The 21,901-nt window shown below is 39.3% G+C and overlaps 1 protein-coding gene across 12 annotated transcripts in view; it reads left to right on the top strand.

Moving 5' to 3' along the window:
• The first annotated feature begins 450 nt into the window (after positions 1 to 450).
• Positions 451 to 21,901, top strand: part of YAP1 (Yes1 associated transcriptional regulator) — a 108,010-nt gene continuing 86,559 nt past the window's right edge. For 3 of the 12 annotated variants that reach the window (XM_036859831.1, XM_036859829.1, XM_036859820.1), the window contains exons 1-2: positions 451 to 1,167; positions 3,975 to 4,225. In XM_036859831.1, coding sequence (XP_036715726.1) covers positions 844 to 1,167; positions 3,975 to 4,225 — 575 coding nt within the window. In that variant the 5' untranslated portion in view covers positions 451 to 843. The remainder of the gene's footprint in view (positions 1,168 to 3,974; positions 4,226 to 21,901) is intronic. The other 9 variants (XM_036859832.1, XM_036859821.1, XM_036859826.1 and 6 more) reach the window with 5 other exon arrangements.

Here is a 21,901-nt window from a genome sequence, read left to right as displayed (position 1 = left end):
AACTGGCGGGGAAGGGGCCGGGTTGGGAGGGAGGACTTCCTGCGGCCAAGGGCGGCCGCGTTCGCCGCAGAGATCAGAGCTCCGACCCAGACCAGACCCAACGTTGGTCGTCGGGCCGGCCGCCCTCCCGGCGCGGATCGCCAGGCACGCTCCCCGCCGCGGCCGCCCCCCGGCCCCAGCCCCGTGAAGCACTGTGGAGGCCCGGCCCGCTGGCGGGCTGGTCACGTGCGGCCGGGAGGGGCGTTGGAGGCCGGGAGTCTGCAGGAATGTAGTTAACTTGCAGGGGAAAGTTTCCCTCCGCGGCCGGCCGCGGATCCTGTGCGGGCGGGCGCGCAGAGGAAGGAAGAGCCGGGAGGAGGCGGAGCCGCGAGCGGCTCGGGCGGGCAGTTCTCTCAACTTTAGTTTTGGCGTCTGAGGCGAGTTTCTGTCTCAGTCGGGCGCAGCCGCCGCCGGGGAAAAGAAAGGGAGGAAGGAAGGAACAAGAAAAGGAAATAAGAGAGAAAGGGGGAGGGGAAAGGCAACTAGCTGTCCAGCATCCGTCAAGGGCGTGAAGGAAAAAAGTTCTCGGGCGCGCAGGTCCGGGTCTCTCGCAGCCCCTCCCGAAGCGCAGCCGCCAGACCAGTGGAGCCGGGGCGCAGGGCGGGGGCGGAGGCGCCGGGGCGGGGGATGCGGGGCCGCGGCGCAGCCCCCCGGCGCTGAGAGCAAGGCGAGCGCCGCTCCCGCCGCCCAGCGCCGCCGGCCCGCCGCCCTCGCCGGTTCTCCCATCTCGGCCCGTCGAGCCGGGGCGCCCGGGCGTAGCCCTCGCCCGCCTGGTCGGGGTGCGCGTCGGGGGAGGGAGAAACCATGGATCCCGGGCAGCAGCAGCCGCCGCCTCAGCCAGCCCCCCAGGGCCAAGGGCAGCCGCCCGCGCAGCCCCCCCAGGGGCAGGGCCCGCCGTCCGGGCCCGGGCAGCCGGCACCCCCGGGGTCCCAGGCGGCACCGCAGGCCCCCCCCGCCGGGCACCAGATCGTGCACGTCCGGGGGGACTCGGAGACCGACCTGGAGGCGCTTTTCAACGCCGTCATGAACCCCAAGACGGCCAACGTGCCCCAGACTGTGCCCATGAGGCTCCGGAAGCTGCCTGACTCCTTCTTCAAGCCTCCAGAGCCCAAGTCCCACTCCCGACAGGTAACCTGGCCGCCCCTCTCCCCACTTTCCCGTCGGGCGGACCCCAGGCCCGGGGGCGCTCGGGAGCGGCGGCCGCGAGCCCTGGCCGCGGAGGGGGGTTCCGGGGGGCGCTAGCGGGGTGGGGATGGGGGCTCGCGGAGAGGCGGGGGGACTGGAGGCGCCCGCCAGCCGCGGCTACGGGCTCCCCACTCCTCCCGGAGTCCGGGGCCGAGATTTGTTTTTCCCCTTGTAGTTTCTCTCTGCGGTTGCAGCCCCGGGGGGCGTGCTTTTCCCTTCCCTTTCTTTCTTCCTGGGGTTCCCGGGAGGTTGGCGGGAGTGGCAGGGGAGGTGGGGAGGAAGGAAGGGGGTGGGGAGAGTCGGGCCCGGGCCGCGGTGGGCTTGCACAATGCGCGCGCCTCCGCGCTCCGCACCTTCGCTCCCTCCGCCGCCGCCGCGGGGCCGGGGAGGGGGAGGGGGGCCTCTGGCATCTGTGTGTGGGTGAGCTGCCAGCGGCGGCCGGGTTTGTGAAGTTGAGCCCTGGGCCCCCTTTCCTTCGGGGCCTCTCGGTCCACTTCAGTCTCCTGGGGAGTCAAATAATTGTTCTCTTGTTTTCCAGTGTTGATTAGGGGTGGGGGTTGAACCAGTCCATTTAGTTTCTCGCTCTTTCTCCCCCTCCCCCTCCCAAAAGCATTTATTTTCTTCGCGGCCCCGGCGCTTTCTGAATACAGGATCCAGACTTTCCTGGAAGTTGTTTATGGAGTTAGTGCTTTCACTCCTGCCCTTACCTAGCGCCTTGGAAGTCGGGCAGGCTTACTCTTATCAAACTTAGTTGGTTCACGTGTTGGCTTCCCAGTTGGAGACTATTATTTACAGTTTGCCGAAATGCTTTTAAATTAGCCACATCTACACGTTGCGCAGGACCTGAGTTGAGCTTTACCGTGCTTTGGTTTTAACAGAAGCCTTTGATAACGCACTGCAGGTTGACTCATAGGCCGAGTCCTGCCTAGTTCAACTGTGATTAGAAGTTAATGTTTGGGAAGTGATGACTAATTCGAGGCTCGCCATTGCTCTTTAATTCTTATTGAGGATATGAACATGGCAGTTCCACATACACAACGTTCGATTATTTTGTCAACGTGATCCAACATTAAAGTGAAACTATTATGAAAGTGTTAACATTCTGACCGGTCCCAGAAGATTTGGTTAGTGTAGGTTTTTCTTTCTTTCCTTCCTTTTTTAAAAAGAGCTTGCTTCAGGCTAAACTTCAGCATAGGAACTTTGTCCAGAAGTTAATTGGTTTTCCAAATACTGCGATGTAGTTAGTCCACTCGGCTGTAACTTGAGTGGAAAGAACAGTTATCGCCCCACTCCCATCGCCCCTCCTATTTGCAGCAGGCCTGTGGTGTGTTCTCCTGCCTCAGACCAAGGGGTTTTGGAACTCAGAAAAACTCACTTAACCTGCTGACAAAAACCTGGGTTAAGGAAGAGGAAGGAAAAACAATTTAGCAGCTTGCCCCAAATACCTCAATTTGTAAGAAGTAGACTTAGGTATGCTTTTTTCTCTTACCCCTGGAAATGAGTTTCTGTACTCATTATGGGTAAAAATGTGTTGGCATTGCACCCCACAGTCTACACGATTATGCTTATAGTTAATATGTTTTGAAAGTATAATACCCATAGGAAATTGAATTCCCCATTTTGTGGCATCTATAAGCCGTAAAGAATTGCAACTAAAAAGTGTATTTATTTTTCTAGTAAATAATTGCACAGTAATTTATATCAGCAGTTTATGGATTCATACTGTTCATAATCTACTGTAGTTTTGTTTGTTTTAATGCCTTTTTTAACCAAGTGTCGTGCATCTATAAGTTTGACTTTTATTTCTGCTGAGTCCTAATTCAAATTTATTCTGATTGGAAACTCAGAATGTACATGATTTAACATCAAGGCATAGATGCGTCTGCTGATTGCTTTCAGTCTTCCTTGCCTGTATGAATCTAGGAAATTCTAACTTTTTGATAATCAAACCCTAACTCTTCAGTTAAGGAATTTAAATAACTGTACTAGATTATGAATACTACAAATATGGGTTGTAAATACTATTGTTCACAAGTTATTGGATATAAATTCATATACTCATTTTTCCATCATAAAAAAAGCTATTTAACAAATGAGAAAAACTTGAGGCTCAGAGATGATGATATTGTTCAGTGTCACACTAGCCAGCTTGGACTGGAACCCAGAACTTTAGGGTCTGAGTTCAGGATTTTTTCTGCTACTACACAGTTGTAAATATGTTTGTAAATTCTTAAGTTATATTGTAATGGAATTGTTGGCATCTTTATCATCTAGGTTCAAATATATGGCTGGGTTTTTATTTCATTCATTAGGAGGCTTTTAAGAATATTCGGATGTTTCTGGATCTTTTGTATTCCTTAAAAGTTGTATAAATTTTGATGGTTGCTTTATTGATGACATTTGTCCATGGTGAGAAAAAAATGACAACTGTTGTGTGTTTAGGGCTTGGCTTGGAAAAAACATTAACTATGTAAAACCTAGTTTTAAAAAAAGAAAAAAAAAGAATCCATAGTTATATTCCTTGGGTTTTGTTTATATTTAGAACTTGGTAAAGCACCCACACTGCCTTGGCCTTCACGTAAGCGTTTAAAAGTATCCATCTGCAAACCTATATTCTTCTATGTCAAATATTAAATGTTGAAATGTGCCTTTGGATTTAGAATTTCATTGCAACCAAATATCTAAGAAATCTAAAGGGACTCTCTTTGAAAACAAATTTTAAGAAATCTTTGTTTTATTATTCCTAATAGGCCAGTACTGATGCAGGCACTGCAGGGGCCCTGACTCCACAGCATGTTCGAGCTCATTCCTCTCCAGCTTCCCTGCAGCTGGGAGCCGTATCTCCTGGGACACTGACACCCACGGGAGTAGTCTCTGGCCCAGCAGCTACACCCACTGCTCAACACCTTAGACAGTCTTCTTTTGAGATACCTGATGACGTACCTCTGCCAGCGGGCTGGGAGATGGCAAAGACATCTTCTGGTCAGAGATACTTCTTAAAGTAAGTGAAAATAATTGTAGGAGATAATTTTCTGGTACCAAGATATAAAACATCATTTATTTTTTATTTTTTATTTTTTTCATTTATTTTTATATTTTACTTAATATTTATGTCAAGCTCAGTTATATCTTCCATAATTTTTTTTTTTTCAGTTCAGTATGACCTAAATACCTTCTTTAGGTAATGTTTTGAAAGCTTTATGGATTCCTGGTTCATAACCTTTTAGTAATCTTTTATTTTGTGGCAATTTGGATGTTCTCATTTTGAGTTTGTGCCAAACCTATTATAACTAGCCTGGCTCAAAACTGAAAGGATACCATGAAGAATTTCAAATTGTGAGAGTTTTGGGGCTGGCATAGGTTTATGAAATATGTGCAGTACTACTTACCTTTTTAAATAGACATTTTACTGGTAGAAAAGAACTATAAAAATAAGTAGGAATTTCCTGGGAGTCTAATATTATAGTACTTTAGGTTGTGAGATGACAGACCCTTTAGCTGCAGTTTGATGTGATTTATCAGTTTGTTTTTCCCTCAAAGGGTAAAGAGAAATATGAATTTTCCCGCTTGATATACAAGCTCAGTGGCAAACAGCTCAGTGGCAAACTTCTTCGAGCTAGCAGGTCTTCAAAAACAGAATCTCTCTTCTCTGGGAAAACAAAAACAAAGCCATTGGGTTATTTGTTTTTATCAGCCTTATTTTTTGTGTGTTTAAAAAAAATGGCAAAATTTCATTGAAGCTGAAAAGATCAAAATAGAATTTTGTCCCTTCTTGCTTTGAAATTATAGGTAGGACCTTAATATTTTTATTTGGTGTGTTTGGAATAAATATATACAAAATGTTTCCTAAAAGTAATTATTATAGACTGAAATTGATGTTTTCAAAAAGTTGCTTACTTAGTACTGTTTAATCACGTTGAGATAATAAAGTAAAAAACAGTCCAAGTTTTGATTGAGATCTGTCCTGACAGTCTACTCCTAAGGGAAATGTAACATTTATTCATTAGATCAGATAATACAATAATGATACTGTTTTGTTGTGTGTCTTAGTGTTTTATATTGATTGTCTTTCGGGGCAGATTGTTACTTTGCAGTGTAAGATACAAGCTTATTTAGAAGAGCAGAGGAAAAAGTTTGATCTTAAAAAGTTTCTGCAGTTTTTTGCGCCTTTTCCTACAACTTTTTTCTTCTATTTTAAATTCGTTTTCTGGTGTCCTGGTATCCATTTCAAAGGGTCAGGTTTCAACCAGAACAATAAAGGGCCTGAGACTGGAAAGTACACACAAGTCTGGCAGACTCATCTGCATGAGCAAGATTATTTGTTCTCAAGCAGACATCCAGAGTAAATGATTGAAAGAGCTACTAGCTGTGAGGGATGTGTCTTGAAGGGAAAGGAGTGGAAACAAACCAGGTTGTTAGGAAAAAGAAAGGCTGTACTTTTTTGAACCTCTGCCTGCTGGGTCACATGCTGACCTGGGGAGATTTTTAAACAGCTTAATAGCTGGCTTGCCTCTCTTCTTTGGTTGATGTTATAGCTAAAAGTCTATGATTAAAGAACAACACTTATGCTCCTCTTTTAGTCTTTTGTATCTTGTAATAATTGCTTCTAGGTGACATGGGCCTACGTTTTTATAATTTAGAATGATCTTTCTGTTTTGACCTGAAATGTTCTATACTTTATTTTTTAGTTTCCAGGGGTTCTTCCTTTGAGAAGTGTTTCTCTCAAAGATGGATTAATGAAGGGTATACACACACACACACCACACCACCCCAAGCACCCCGCTCAAGTGAGCCTGTAGCAAAGGGAAACCAGGGCAAAATGATACGAAAATTATGCCATATGGGTAATGGTTACCATGGAAATGAAAAACTGGGAAGAAGAGAGATAAACATGATGATTATTGAAGATTTTTGAGGGACTCTCATATGGAAGTAAAATTAGATTTATTATATGAGAAACATGAAGTTTTTTGACTCCATGGAATAATTTTCTCGTATCAAACCTTCAGGAATAGAAATGTTTTCCCTGTTAGATGGATCTTGGTCAGTAAAAGCAGGCAAAATCATGGATTATTTGGTACATGTCGGGAAATGTAGAGAAACAACTAGTTGTTGTCTTGTGACCTTAGATGAATGACTTTGAAGTCAGTTGGCCCATCCTATTGTTTCAAGGCAGCATAATTACTGAAGGATTATAGGTAGGCAACTATTGGGATTTTTAAAGCCCTGCCTAGGTCAGTGAGATTTTCTGAGGAAGACTTGTACCTTAGGTTGGCAAGTGATAAGGAGGAAGTATGGTACTGGCTACATTTATCAATGACACATATTCAAGTTCTGGTATGATTGTGAAGTATTTTTAAAAAGCTTAGTCTGTATATTGGATATATTTGTTCTACTGAATTTACGTTTAAAACTAATTTCTTCAACATTGTGTATTGAGCTTTATTTTAAAAGAATTCTTTTATTGCTCTGAGAATTATTGCTTTCTTCATCTGTCTTATAGTTTTCCTACAGGAAATAGTTCTTCAAGTAGTTGGTCAACAACTTCCTATTTCTTTATAAGCTGCTGAATAACTTCCTGAATTAGTATTCTATAATATTTCTGGTTACAAGGAGTGGTCTTACTTCTCAGATTTATTTTATTGACTCTGATGCCTTGTAACTATTACCACATACAAAGAACTTCTTGTGTAAAATGTACCATATAGGACCTTATAATTTGATTTAAGAAATCTCATCCAGTGATTTTAAAAGTGTGGAGATTTGCATTTTTAATAATCTTCTAATTTTTAAGAAGTCATTTTTGTTTCATTTCTATTATCTATCATTTTCTGAATAACTGGCCTCAGTGTTTTTAATCCTTGAAGATTCAAGGTTTCTTGTGGCTGGGATTTTATTAAAAGTTATATTGAGTATCTTGATTCACAGTTTAAAAAGGTATTTTTTTCAGAGATTTTTTGCATTCCGCAGCATATAACTTAGCCAATATTCCAACATTAAATGAACTTACCTTGCAGGTGTTATTAATTGCTACAAATGGTTTGATTCTTTTTTTTTTGACCATGTATCTTGTTTCAGAAATGAATGCTCCACTGCCCTAATTAAAGCTACTTCAGACATGTATCAATTAAAGGAGATGAATTAAACTGTTTCTTGTTATAGTAATTTGGTCTTGCTTCTTCTCCCAAACACTTGCCCAGCAGAAGACTATGAACATATACAGTGTACATTGTTACTGTAATAAAGATTAGATGTTTTAAAAAGGAACAGTTTCATTGAGAGTAAGGCTGTTCTTTTTTTTGGTTTCTTGCTATATCAAATGTAACCCAAATGATTCCCCTTTAAAAATGAAAGGCTTGTAATATTGCCCTTAACTGTTGATTAAGCTGCCAAAAGAAAAAAAAAAAAACATAAACAGTTAAAATTGCAATCACAAAACATTTCCCTAATATAATATTGTAAGTCAATTATACTTCAGTTTTAAAAATCTGAAAGCAGAGTATTTCCCTATTTGAGGGAAGGACTGTCCCTGCCCATTTATCTTGCTGATTGAGCCTGAGTGGAGAAAGAAGATAAAAGTATGCCCTCAGCTCTCGGAAAAAATGCTTGCTTCTGCTCGGTGGGTGGGCACCCCGGGGAAGAACGGCCCATGGTGCCACAGTGATTTAGGTAGAAAAACGCTGGCGAAACTGTTGGATACGGTGGTAGAAAAGAAAAAACAAAACAGTTGGAAGATAGCGGATGTGACAGTAAATAGAACATAGAGATTAGTTTATTTCCTGGGGGAAATAATGAGTATTTTTAGAGTGAACTAAAAAAGTACTTAACCTTTATCAAACTAGATGTTTAATTTCAGCAAACTCAATTAGCTGCAAGATGGTAGGCAAAGTTTCTTTAAAAAGTAACATTGAAAACATATTTCTCCCCCAAAGCTTCATGTTAACTATTAAGAAAAAGCCTAGGTAATATTCAAATAGTTGAAACTTTAAAAAGTTTTTGAAACCCTGAGATCAGTCTTCATTAGTAATGTAGAAAAATATGTTTTACATTATAGTTGGAAAAATAATGTAAATTAGCATCCCCAAATAGTAATGCTAGTATGACTCTGAAATGTATTTTACCTTAAGACTTTTGGGAAGAGGTAAACTCTAAACCTAACCTTTTAGTTGTCAAGATATGTAGTGAAGTTTAGGCTTAGGGCAAATCAAAGTGAAGTTGTTTTAAAAATCAGTTAAGATTTAAGATTATTCAAACTTAATTTGCTACCTTCAGTAATAGCATAATTTAGCCATTAATTATGACTTGAAAGTTTAATAATAGTTGAGTAGCATTGTATAAAGGAAGGTCTTAAAGAGCTGTGTGGTTCAATAACTATGGTTACTAAGTGATGCACTTTTTACAAGAAAGGCTTCTTATTCGAGGATTGATCGGAACTTCAAGCCACGAAAGGGACATTGCTGTGTTTATGAAGAAGAATTGCTTCGTGGTTCTGCTCAAGTACTGTAGCACCAAGTTTCCTGGGAACAAGTACTGCTACCGTGGAAGCACTTCTATTTGCGTAGGGCTTGACCCCTTCTAAAAGCAAACAAAAGAAGTTTGGTATAAATCACAATGGTCTTTTTTTTTTCCCTTCTCTTTAATATTTTACACAAAAGTGGTCAGTAGTTTAATCCTTATTTGGCTTTTAGCATGAGAAGAATCATAATCTTTAACACATCAAATAATAAGATGTTGTTTCTCTGAATAATGTTGCAAATTAACAAAATAATGCAAATAGGCGTATCTATTTAAAATATTGCTGTTTTCCTCCACCAAATATTTTCAATGCTTTATTTGTGGTTAGTGCTGTTACTTGCGTATTTTCACTTTAGTGTGCTTCTTTTTTTCTTCACAGGATAGTGTTAGTCAATAGACTTTTCAGATTTTTCAGCTGGGTCTTGCTTTGGGGGTGGTGAGGGTACATTTTGTTAAAAGCTCCTTTCTTCCTCTTGCAATTTCTTACTTAACCCAAGGTGAGGAGATTTTTGGTTATTTTTAAAGTAAGGTCTTTCTTTAACCAGTAAATATACATTTTAGAGAATGACCTTTTTGATACATGCAGGAAAACTTACTATAGACTAGTTGATCTGGGCTTCAGAGTAAAAATGGCTTTCATCAGAGTGCTACTTTGTGCTTTCACACAATTGAATGTGGATTTAGGAAGTTCTTTGAAATTTAACTTCTCACATATCCTGAAGTGACTGTAGTATGAAGCAGGGTTTTGGGAAGGAGCTAAACCCTATAATCTAGGAGATGGGGGTAAGAGGTGGATTTTTTTTTCTGAACAAGCATGAGTGTGGGGTTCTTTTGTTTTATATTTATAAAAGTTCTTCCTTCCTTCGCTTCTTTCTCCATGTATCTGATTTTGTGGATTTTTAATAAGGTGTATTTTTTTAATTACAAAAGTAACACATGTTCATTAGAGAGAATTGGAAAATTCAGGAAAGGAGAAAGTTTGGGAGGAAGCACCTAGATTCTTCTGCCAAGGAGAGGTGGTTGAACATACTTGTTTATATAGTCTTATCTATAAACATATATTTTGAAATTTAATTTTAGGGGAGTAACATATACATAGATTCAGAAAATCCTTTAGTGCTATTAGGGTTATAAAGAAAAAGAGCAGTTTTGACTCACTTTTCTTTATCTCTGGCTTGCATTCTCCAGAGGCAAACATTTCCAACTCCTTTGAGATTTTCCCCCCTTTTAAAAATTCCATATTTATAGAACATGCTACACTACCATTTAAAATTTTTTCTGCACCCTCTAAAATCCTCCTTTCCTTAATCTTTCCAGTATAATTACTATAACTTTTTGCTAAGTATTCTTACATTGTTATGACTCGCCTGCAGCTGAGTTGTATAATGTATTGATAATATGATTTTCTGAACAACTTTGATATTTTCTTGGAATTATTAATTGCCTCATTTTTTCATTTGTATTTCTGTTACTTTTTTGGCCCCTTGCAGACATCCCTTAGTCCTTTGTCTTCCTGCTCTGGGCTAGATTGGTTGCTCTTAACTTGCTTCAGAGTTGTCTTACTGTGAGACTTCCCTTCACTCTCATCCTGGTGAGTCCCTGCATCACTCTTCTTGGTTGGATATCCTATTTACCATTTTTCTTTTTTGATTTGCTCACTCTTAGAGTTGGCTTATTCCTCAGGAATTTGCTGAGAAAAAGGGTGCATGGTAGGTAACTATGTTGAGATCTTTTATGTCTAAAAATACCTTTATCTGTTGGCATTTGATGGCAGTTTGGTTGTAGAATTCAAGGTTAAGTTATTTTCCCGTAGAGTTTTGAAGGCAATGCTCCATTTTATTCTAGCTTCTTATTGAACAGCTAAACCCAATTTGCTTCCCTTGGGGATTTTAGTTTTTTGGGTTTTTTTTTTCTTTCTCTTTGGTTGTGTGTGTGTGTGTGGGGTCTTAAATTTCATGATACGCTTTCATATGTACCTTTTTAAAATTCATTGTAAAGATTACATTGTTTGGAAACTCAGTCTTCAATGTGAGTGGTGCCCTTTAAAGTTTTGCAGTATAGTTGCCCTAACTGTCCTTTGGTCCTAGGAAAGATTTCTTTTATTAGTTCCCAGATAATTTCTTCCAGTCTTTTTAATCTCTTCGCTGTTCCTGGAATTCCTGCTTGTCAGAATAACTCTTGAATTTTCTTATCTTTCCTGCCTTTTGTTATGCTTTCTGGGAGATTCCTTCAACTTTAGCTTTTAATTTTTCAGTTTTTTTTTTCCCTCCAGAAAGGTATTTATCATTCTTAATTTCCAGGGAATCTTTTCTGAGTCATTGTTCCTTTGTTATTTTTAATAACATGCTGTTCTTATTTCATGGATGTAGTAATATAATATCTCTCTAAGGATATTATAGTGGGTGTTTCTTTTTAAATTTTTTCTGCTTTCAATGTCTTAAGTAGGCTTCACTGGAGAGTAATATAACAGGAACCAACCAGGCCTTGAAGTTGTGGGAGGCCCTAAATGTCATTATCTTTGTTAGGTTCTCGTGTAGTGGTCAGTTTCTCCAGATAAAAATCTGTCAGTCCGGAGCTTCCCTGGTGGCGCAGTGGTTGAGAATCTGCCTGCCAATGCAGGGGACACGGGTTCGAGCCCTGGTGATCCCATGTGCTGCGGAGCACCTGGGCCCGTGAGCCACAATTACTGAGCCTGCGCGTCTGGAGCCTGTGCTCCGTAACAAGAGAGGCCGAGATAGTGAGAGGCCCGCGCACCACGATGAAGAGTGGCCCCCGCTTGCCACAACTAGAGAAAGCCCTCGCACAGAAACGAAGACCCAACACAGCCATAAATAAATAAATAAACAAATACTTAAAAAAAAAAAAATCTGTCAGTCCACTCTCTAGAGAGCATTGCTGGTGGTAATGGGTTTTAAGATGGAGAGCCAGTGTTTTAGGGTTGAGAGTGTGGGGTTTCATCCTTGCTCTTGGCTGTGCCAGGTATGTGAATCCAGATCCTCTTAGTCTACTTCTCTGGAACATAAATTTCCCATTTCCTGCTTAGGTCAGGGAGGGGGTGTGCAATAGGTTTTAAAAAGTTCTATGTAGGCTTGATTTTTGTGAATCCAATTTTGCAGTTATTAGGTTGACTGTATAAAGTTGCCAGTTTTCTAAGCCCCAAACAGTAACTACTGAAAATTTCATATTATTTGACTTAAATATTACAGGATCACTTTTTTTTAACTAGTGTTTTTTTTTTAAACATTTATTTATTGTTTGTTTATTTATTTGGCTGTGCTGGGTCTTAGTTGTGGTGTGTGAACTCTTACTTGCAGTGTGTCAACTCTTAGTAGAGGCATGTGGGATCTAGTTTCCTGACCAGGGATCAAACCCTGGGCCCCCTGCATTGGGAGCACGGAGTCTTAGCCAGGGGATCACTAGGGAAGTCCCTAGAGGATCACTTTTCAATCAGTACTTAAATAAATGCTTTTACCAGGCAAATGATTACTTCAGTGACATTGGTCTTCAGCATCAGTTTTGCTACTTTAAATCTTTATGTGTTAGATTTTCTTAATGGGCTTTAAAGTAAAATAGCCTTATGAAATCAGTGCATCTGTTTTCTTTCATTCCTTCCTTTCAGCTGGTTTTCATCAATATAGATGGTAGGATAAAGAAAATATTTATGCATATCTAAGTTCATTAAATAGTTATTGGTATACTTATGTAGGTTAACCCCCAGAGGTGTATAACTTGGTTTTATCTTAGTTTAGGTTGTTGCTTTCCCTAGCAGGTGCTCTTTTGATAGCTCAGAAAAGTAGCCTGTGCTGTCTTCAATAGGCCATTTGTAGATGTCATAAAGTAATAGTAATGGAGTATTTTTTACATATAAACTAACCATGGAGATGTAAGTAGTTAGAATTTTACGAAAACTGGGTTTAGGTTAAAATGGATTCACCATAGGTAGTAACAGAGATGTGTTAGGACCCTTTGTTGTTGATCTCAAGTGAAATTTCTTCAGATCCACTTTTCCAGCAATCTCTTCCTTGAGTAGTTAAAAAGCAGTTACATATGGAAATTTTTTTATAGAAAAAGAGGAAGCAAACCTTTTAAAATCTGCATAAAATCTTAATTGACCAATGCATAATCAGACCAGAACACTCTTAACATCAGAGAAGAGTGCTAAATGATACTGAAAAGGCAGATACCTGGGGGTTGTAAAAGGTATTAAGTTGAATGGGGTAGAGGAATGGAACAGAATTAACGCAACTTAGTTAAATAAGTAAAGAAGTGTGTTAAAATAGCAAAGTACTAATGTTAGAAATGAGCTAAATGAGATTTCTGAGACCTTGCCTGAAACTAATCCTTACCAGTGATAGGGTCACAGTTAAAATTTACCAAGCTCTCCTGGATAACTTTTTTTTTTTTCTAAGATGGAAAAAAAAAAAATCTGGGGAAAAGTTGGCCAAAATACAGATGTTTCTGTTTTTCCTCTACACATGTTCAGACTGATACAGGTTATGTTTCTGAAATCATGTAGTCTGGATGAGCTCCAGATGATGTAATAGGATCACTGTTAACCCCTCCCAGCCGGAGGGTGTGCAGACTTTCCTGTTAAGACTGGTACAGATCTCTTCTTGTGGGTGATACAATAATCACTGTTTCTAGACAGTGATATGTGAAATTAACATTATTGTCCTCAAACACAATATTGTCCTTCAAACACAGAAGACAAAGCATGCCCTTTGTGTACCTGTCTATTCTTCAGTTTTCAGTTAATGCCCATCACACTACAGATAAGAATTTGCCCAGCTCCCTCTACTCCCTCAAACACAGGGTGATTTTGCTCAAAAAAGACCCACTTGGTTCTGGGTGATGTGTGTTGGGTCACTTACATTGACATGGCTGTGGTTTCTTTCACCCTGCTATTCTTAGTTATCTTCTTTGAATTCAGTATATGTGCTTAGTGGTCTCTTCATAAACACTTAACCTCTTGGTTTTATGTAGCAGGCATTGTTTAAGTGTTCACTGGGTTCCCCTCCATAGAGTTGGGACAAAATTAGTAATATAGCAGTCTTGGTAGACCAGGTGGATCTCAAGACACCATTCATTTGCAAGTCATCTTGTTTACCTTTTCATTGCTAACGATCTCTCAATGGAGAAGCTGTGGAGGCTAACTATAAGCTCAATAAAGATAGATTTTGCCTTCTCTGTTCAGCCTTGTGTATGTAGCTCTTGATGTATTTATTGGTAGATGGTGTCCCTCAGTCTGCTCATTTATTTCGGTCTATTGGTTGATAGTCACCCTGATTAATGCCTATAGTCCCTGCTTAATTATTATTGCTGTGTAACTCCATGCTAAAAAGATGCTAGAGTATTTACTTGTGTACTTTTAAAGTTAATTTTGTAAGTTTGAGATTATTCTTAAACTCAAATAACTACAACTATTAAGATAATTGTGGGACTTCCCTGGTGGCGCAGTGGTTAAGAATCTGCCTGCCAGTGACGGGGACACAGGTTCGATCCCTGGTCTGAGAAGATCCCACATGCCGCGGAGCGACTAAGCCCGTGCGCCACAACTACTGAGCCTGCACTCTGGAGCCTGCGAGCCACAACTACTGAGCCCGCGTGCCTAGAGCCCGTGCTCCGCAACAAGAGAAGCCACCGCAATGAGAAGCCCTCGCAACGCAACGAAGAGTAGTCCGCACTTGCCACAACTAGAGAAAGCCCGCGTGCAGCAACAAAGACCCAACACAGCCAAAAATAAATAAATAAATTAATTAATTTTTTTAAAAAGAAAGATAATTGCTTATTTTCAGGGTATAAATGAATCATAGTTCTACTTTAGGGTTACAGATTTGTTCCATGGACAGGGAATATTTAACGGCTTTAGAATTAAATGAATAAGAAATAAAATTATGTAGGTGTAAAAATGATACCAGTGAGTAGATTACTATGGGAATTCAGGGGAGAAGTAGTGAGGTGGTGGCAGTGGGACCTCGAAGAGACAGTACTCAAGTTATGCGTATAGAATTAGCATTTTCAGCTCAATGAATGTGGGGGCATAGGAGGTGGGGAAACAAAGACAGCTGCAAAAAGATTTTCTGGTAACAGCCAAAGAGCTTGCCCTTCCCACCTTGAATTATGTTTGCATCTAATGTATTATGTAATGTTAATGTATTCTAATATAATATATTATACAGTCTATATATGTGCATTTACTTTCATCAAAATGAAGTTATTAATTGTGGTTAAATCTGCACTCTGACCTTGGGCATTTAAAAAAAGCAATTCTAATATCAAAACACTTGAAAAACCACTAAATGTCATGGCTTTATTCACTGCTTGGGAAAAAACAAAGTTTTAAAAGTGAAGACCATCTATTACAGACCATCATTACATGAACATTGTCAAATATAGTTGTATCCTGTATGCATTTTTTAAGTTTATTTTCATGTTACAGCCTATTTAAGATTTTTTTTTTTTTTTTGCTACTTTTTGACAATATTATTTGTCAGGAAATGCTAGTTAAAAGGGATTGTTTTCATTTTTCTGGTACATTTAAGTTTAGCTTAATGTTTATTTGTTTACCAAGTAAACTTTATTAGAATTATGCAAAATGAATATAAACCCTTTTCATTCCTTGATATTATTGCTGGACAAATTGAATTAATAGTAAAATATGCTGTAAAAAGGTACAAGTTTTACTTTTTAAAGTTGGTAGGAAAGCTGCTGACTGAAACATTTTCTTTCAGAGATTTAGAGAATTTTTTAAATTAAGCTTTAGAATTTGTTTTAGACAAGGAGAATCAGATAATTTAGTCCATTGTACATTACCAAACCCAAATAAACATTTGAGTGCATATTAATCAATTTTATTAAAATAAATTGTAAAACAAATATAATATTCTGCCTATCACTATTATAAGCTAGATTGTGTCTTTTAAAACACTCAGATTTTAAATTTATTAATAAAACTTCTATGGGACACAGAGCAGCCAGAATTCTTTACCTAAAACTCAGTTGAACATGGTTTTGGAAGGATGTTAGGAGTTTCAGGAATGCTAGTAATTAAGAATTGAGTATAGTTGACAGCAACATATTAGGCCATCAAGATTTCAGCTGTTTTATATTAAGCCACATGGACGTCATTTGCTCTTACTGCTTGACTTACTAAACTGGGCTGCCATACAAAAAACCATGGACTGGATTGCTTAAACTACCACCTAGTACATCTCACAGTTGTGGAGGCTGTGGAGTCTAAGGTCAAGGTGGTTTCATTCTGAGGCTTGTTCTCTTGGCTTGTAGGTGGCTGCCCAGTTGGGCACGGAGGTTTCCTTGCGTGTTGGTGGGAGCCTTCTAGGGGGATGAAGGCAGAAGCTGCAAAGCCTCTGAGGCCATTACATAATGTCACTTCTCCTACATTCTGTTGGTTGAAGCAAGTGACAAGGTCAGCTCAGATTCAAGGGCTTGGGAAGTAGACTGCCTCTTGATGGGAGGAACTGCAAAATATGGTGGCCATGTTTTTCAGCCTACCACACTTGGATTGCAAGTTTTTTAAAAATAACGTTCAAGATCGGTGAGTTATCACCTGAGGCCTGAAAATCTCAGGGTAAAGCATAATGTCACCGGAAAACAGTTTATACCGTTAACATGTAAAATCTCATTTTTGGTGAATAATATAAGTTGGTAAGTGTTTCCTCTTGAGATGCCATCAAATCAGTCAAGTTATTTATAAACCGTTCAGTAAGTTAGACAGAATATGGGCTTTTTGATTACAAGTCAGCATTTATATTTAAGACCATGAATTCTAATTAACATCTAATTGTAACTCTCCTCTAAAACTTGACTCTGGTGTTTTATTTTAAAAAACTGCCTTATATAAATTAACTTAGGCATGAACTCACATGGAAAATTGTAGCAGAAATGGAACCTGGATTTCCTGGTACCTACTTGTGTTTGATTTAAACACTACATTGCTGCTTTCTTTCCCTACCTGAATTCAAGTAAGAACAGTCTTCATTGTTATTGCAAATAGATTTGAGTTTGTTAATCGACTGATCATTGAATTTTTGTTGATTTACAGACTAGTAAGTTATCTGAATTATCAAGTTACATATATGTAAATATCTATAAACGTAAGTAGTGCAGGAGGTATGAGTGCTCACAGTTACCTTAGAAGTTTATATTTATGTGGTTGCTGCTTCCCCAAAGTGTTTTCTGTGACCACATCACAAGTGTCTAGGTTTCCAGGCTGCTTATGAATGGACACTGAAGGAGCACTGCTCCACTGGAAGTTAATGAAGACATTCTCAAACATTTAATTTCAAACTTAGTATATATCCCTTTTTCTAAAGGCCTATAAAAACAACAATTCTTTTTCCTTTCCATGAAATTGCATGATTATAAAAACTGACTTAATCCCTTGTAATTTTTGTTACCTAAAAGTTGAATTTAAACAGTGGATCAGATTTCAGCACTCTGATTCATACTCCCGAAATGAGTAACCTGGTTAGCAGGATATTCCTACTTGTTCTCTTGAGGGTTTTTTTTTTTTTAAAGGTCCATGCTTACTCCTCCATTTTTGGTAGTGGAGTTCTATTGGGTCTTTGAAGAGGCTTTACAAGAAAAAAGAGCAGCTATTTATGGAGCATTTCCTCAGGCCTGCAATTTGAAGCCATTACAGCAAAGTTGCTGAGCAAGTCGGTGATGACATGCCAGCAGTCACTGAGGCCCCCACCCTGCAGCCTGGACAGAGTAAGAGTTCAGGACTGCTGCTGTGCGGAGTTTGCCCTCTTCAATTATTGTCAATTGCTTACTTTTTAAAGAGCGGGAGGGTTTCAAGCATTCTCACCCTACTTAACAGATTATTAAGGGACTATAGAACAGAAGCTAGTTTTTAAGTTTTCAGGAAATAGTTCAACATCCAAGAATAGAGTGACTCCTCCATCCCCCACTGCCTTTTAGTTCGTTAAAATCAGGTCACCTTATCAAATGCAGAACTTGTCCAGCAGTTTTGCTTAAGCTCACAAAAACAGATAACTATTACAGGAATTCCACGATAATGTATATAGCCTTTAGATCTGGAGTCTATGTTTGAGAGGAGTTTGATTTTCAAAGTTTAGGTAACTTTGTTGCCTACCTAACAACATTTCTCTATAGAGTTTTTTTTTTTTTTAATAGTGATAGAAAATAAAACAAAATGGTTTCATTGTGGTTTTTTGTCATCAAGGGATGAAATTGGATTGTCTAAATGTGGTTGGAAATTATGTTTGATTAGTTAACAGCAAATGATTAATTGAAAACCACTGAGCTTCAATCCACTCGGTAAAATTAGTAGCCGTTTTATCTTAAACAGGACACTTCTAATATGTGAATTTTACAAACTTTCCACTCTTTGGTGTCAAACTTTTAAAACTTAGTAGCTTGTCTGTATTATAGTCTGATGTCTTAAAAAATTTAGGCATTGTTCCGCAATTGTCTCCATCTTTTTAACAAAAAAATCTGTATTTTCCACTGTTCTGGATTCAATTTCAGGAAAATTTTAAATGAGAAAAATCATTTTTAGCAATACCTATAATTTTAATTTTAAGAGAGCATCAGTTGATAAAATCAGGAATTATGTTCTAAGAATTGAAATCTGCTTTTAATTCAAATTCTTTGAAAGTACTGACATTTGGAACTATGATAATCTAGGACAGTGGACGCCAACCTTTTTGGCACCAGGGACCAGTTTCATGGAAGACAGTTTTTCCATGGACTGGGGTGGGGGGATGGTTCAGGCAGTAATGAGAGTGATGGGGAGCGGCAGATGAAGCTTCGCTTGCTCACCCGTCGCTCACCTCCTGCTGTGCGGCCCGGTTCCTAACAGGCTGCAGACCAGTGCCAGTACCTGGGGATTGGGGACCCCTGATCTAGGATATTTGAAATGGTTTTCTAGTCACAGACATTATCTATAAAAGGTGAGTTATTTCCTAACTTACTATGTCTCTACAACTCCCCTCAAACCCCCCCCCCCCACAAAACAACCCATGATAGTCAACAACATAGACTAAAAGGAAAAAGAGAAAAGTGTCGTTATAGGGTGACCTCCAAATTACTAGGCCTTTTAAAAATGGCACCCTAATCGCTGAATAATCCTCTTGAATTTCACAATTAGATTGAGTGAAATAATGAGTTTCTTAATTGTGGTAGTTAAAATTGAGAGAAATTTCCTAGTTCTGTGACCTAAGTTGAGTTTTAGGACATTTCTATATATATATATATTTTTTTTTTAAAAAAATTTTATTTATTTATTTATTTATGGCTGTATTGGGTCTTCGTTTCTGTGCGAGGGCTTTCTCTAGTTGTGGCGAGCGGGGGCCACTCTTCATCGCGGTGCGCGGGCCTCTCACTGTCGTGGCATCTCTTTGTTGTGGAGCACAGGCTCCAGACGCGCAGGCTCAGCAATTGTGGCTCAGGGACCTAGTTGCTCCACGGCATATGGGATCTTCCCAGACCAGGGCTCGGACCCTTGTCCCCTGCATTGGCAGGCAGATTCTCAACCACTGCGCCACCAGGGAAGCCCGACGTTTCTATATTTTACTAAATGGTAGCTTTTGGGAAACTGCTTTTTGTATTTCTTTGCCCTCGGACCCCCTAGCCCTTTTCAAGGAACTATTATTTATTTAAATATTGCCACACATTCCTTTTTATTGATTGATTGATTGGCTGCATCAGGTCTTAGTTGCCGCACGCGGGATCTTTTGTTGCGGTGCGAGGGCTCAGGAGTTGCCGCATGCAGGCGTAGTTGCCCCGCGACATGCAGGATCTTAGTTCCCTGATCAGGGATCGAACTGGCATCCCCTGCATTGCAAGATGGATTCTTAACCAATGGGCCACCAGGGAAGTCCCCCAGGAACTATTTAAATGAAATACAAATTCCTTCAAGGTTCAGCTCAAGATGTTAATTAATTACCCTAGAGTGTCTTCCTAGATTTTTCCTAGCCCCAAGTCTGCCTTGGGAGTCCCCTCTTCTGGCCTCCCATGAACGTTTCTGCATCAGGAGTATGTTTTCACTTACAACCTGTTGATATTGTATCCCCCTGCACCTAGCATAGTGCCAGCACATACTAACTGCTCACCAGAAAATGTTGAGAATTGCTTTTCAGTGTCATTCCCAGTCATTTTGGAAGCACTGAGTTATCTTCATCTGTTTTGATGCCTTCAGAAAGCTTCAGCACCGTGCTTGGAGCTACGGAACATACGGATTGAGAACCAAGTGGTCCCTGTCTCATTTAGGAGGCAGGGTGTGTGAAATAAAAATGGTACAAGGAAATGTGTAGTTGATTGCCAAGCAATGTGGTAAGCCCTAGATAGTCTAGGTTAGTAACCCAGAAAAAGAAGAGATGGTTGTGCTGAGTTGTTAGAGGTTTGTAGAAGAGTTTGGTCTTTGGTTGTATTTGAAGGATGGGATGGATAGGATTAGATAGAAGAGGATTTTATTCTATACTGAATATTGAGTCCTTTTTTGACTTTGCTTTATTTGTGAATGGTTTTGTAACTTGACAACGTGTGATTTTAGTAAAATCCTATGTCTGGTAAAAAAATTTCCCTCTTGAATTTCAGTTACCTCGTTACTTGTCTCCCCCACTGGATATTACAAGGCCCAGTTGGTTCACCATTATGTGTCTCAAGCACTTAGCTTAGTGTCTGGCATATAATAAATGTTTAGTAATATGGCTGGGTGGCTAATTACTTACTCAGGAGCCTTGGTTTCCTCATCTGTAAAATTACTGGATTGGAGTATATGATTTCTAAGAACTTTTCCACTTCTAAGATGCTGTGAAAATCAATGAAAAAATTCACATGAATTCCCAGTCTATATATAAATGTTAAATTAACTTCCTGATGTGATGTTGTATTTACAGTGCTTTACTTTTAGCATAAAGTATACTAAGTTTAATATATAAATACCGCCATTAAGCAAAAACAGTAATGTTGGCAATAGGAGGGGTATATTTAAAGGAGGGATTTTTCTTATTGTGACTTAACTGTAAAGGAAAATGAAAAGTAAAAGAGCTCTAACAGTGACATTAAGGGATGTAGGTAGAAATTTAAGACGGAATTGGTATTTAGGGCCAAGGGAGTTAGAAAAGAGAGGGCTGACCTTTCTAGATAAAGAATCAGTGATTAGTTTGGGGGTATGGTTTTGTTAAGAATACAAACTGATTCTAAGAAATATTTTGTATGAGAAAATACTAACATATCACTAATTGTTTATTATCTATTAAGCTTAAGATAAATATTAGAAAAAAGAAATTGGAGATTTAACTCAGCTCTTTCTCATTTGTAACTCCTCTGTAGCACAGAAACTGAGAGGCAGTCGCTGTCCCTGAGAGCCAAAAAAAGAGAGGCTTCAGCCTCTCAGAGAAGAGCCAATTTATTTGTCAGAGTCACAGCATAGTAGTCCCAGACACTTGCCATATTTTCAGAATCTTTTCTTTACAGTCAGTTTTAATTTTGGACTGTTCTGATTGTCAAATACAACTTAAATTTTTTTTTTTTTTGGCCCATTGTCAGCAGTAATGCAAATTGCTGATGATTGTTTAGTTGCTTTGTTTGTTCCACTGTATGGAAGGATGTTAATATTTTGTGAGTAGGATAGTGATTTATATTTATATTAAATTTCAAAGAAAAAACAGTTACAGAAACTTCCTTTTGAGCATGCAAAAATTTTTTATATACTACATTTGTTATTAGTGCTTTAAAGTTACATGCCTTCAATACTTGCTGTGTGAATACTTAACAATGAGTACTTACCATACTTTATCTCATTTAGTCCTCTCCATAATCTTGTAGGTGTTTCCTATTTTATAGATTGGGCCTCTGCCTTGAAGAGGTGAAGTAACTTACAGATTCACCTATCCAGGCCTGTGTCATTCCATCGCGTGAGCTCTTTCTATTAAATCTCTTTACGATCATAAACATTTTTTGTTTTTGTCCTACACGGTTTTTTTTGTAGACTGAGCTAAATCTACACTGTATTTATCAGAGTTTCATTCAATATTTTATACTCATTTGGTGATCAATAAACACTTGTTGAATTAAACTAGGATGTTTTAATTTCTTTACCATGTTCCTTAAAAGAAATGACACCAGAAAGGATGAATTATCTACTCTTTCAAAAGCTTCCAGAGTGATTCTG

This window comes from Balaenoptera musculus, chromosome 8, assembly GCF_009873245.2.
Source record: "Balaenoptera musculus isolate JJ_BM4_2016_0621 chromosome 8, mBalMus1.pri.v3, whole genome shotgun sequence".
NCBI classification, from domain to species: domain Eukaryota; kingdom Metazoa; phylum Chordata; class Mammalia; order Artiodactyla; family Balaenopteridae; genus Balaenoptera; species Balaenoptera musculus.
The sequence above is the reverse complement of the archived record's forward strand: the minus strand, read 5'-3'. Positions and strand labels throughout refer to the sequence as shown.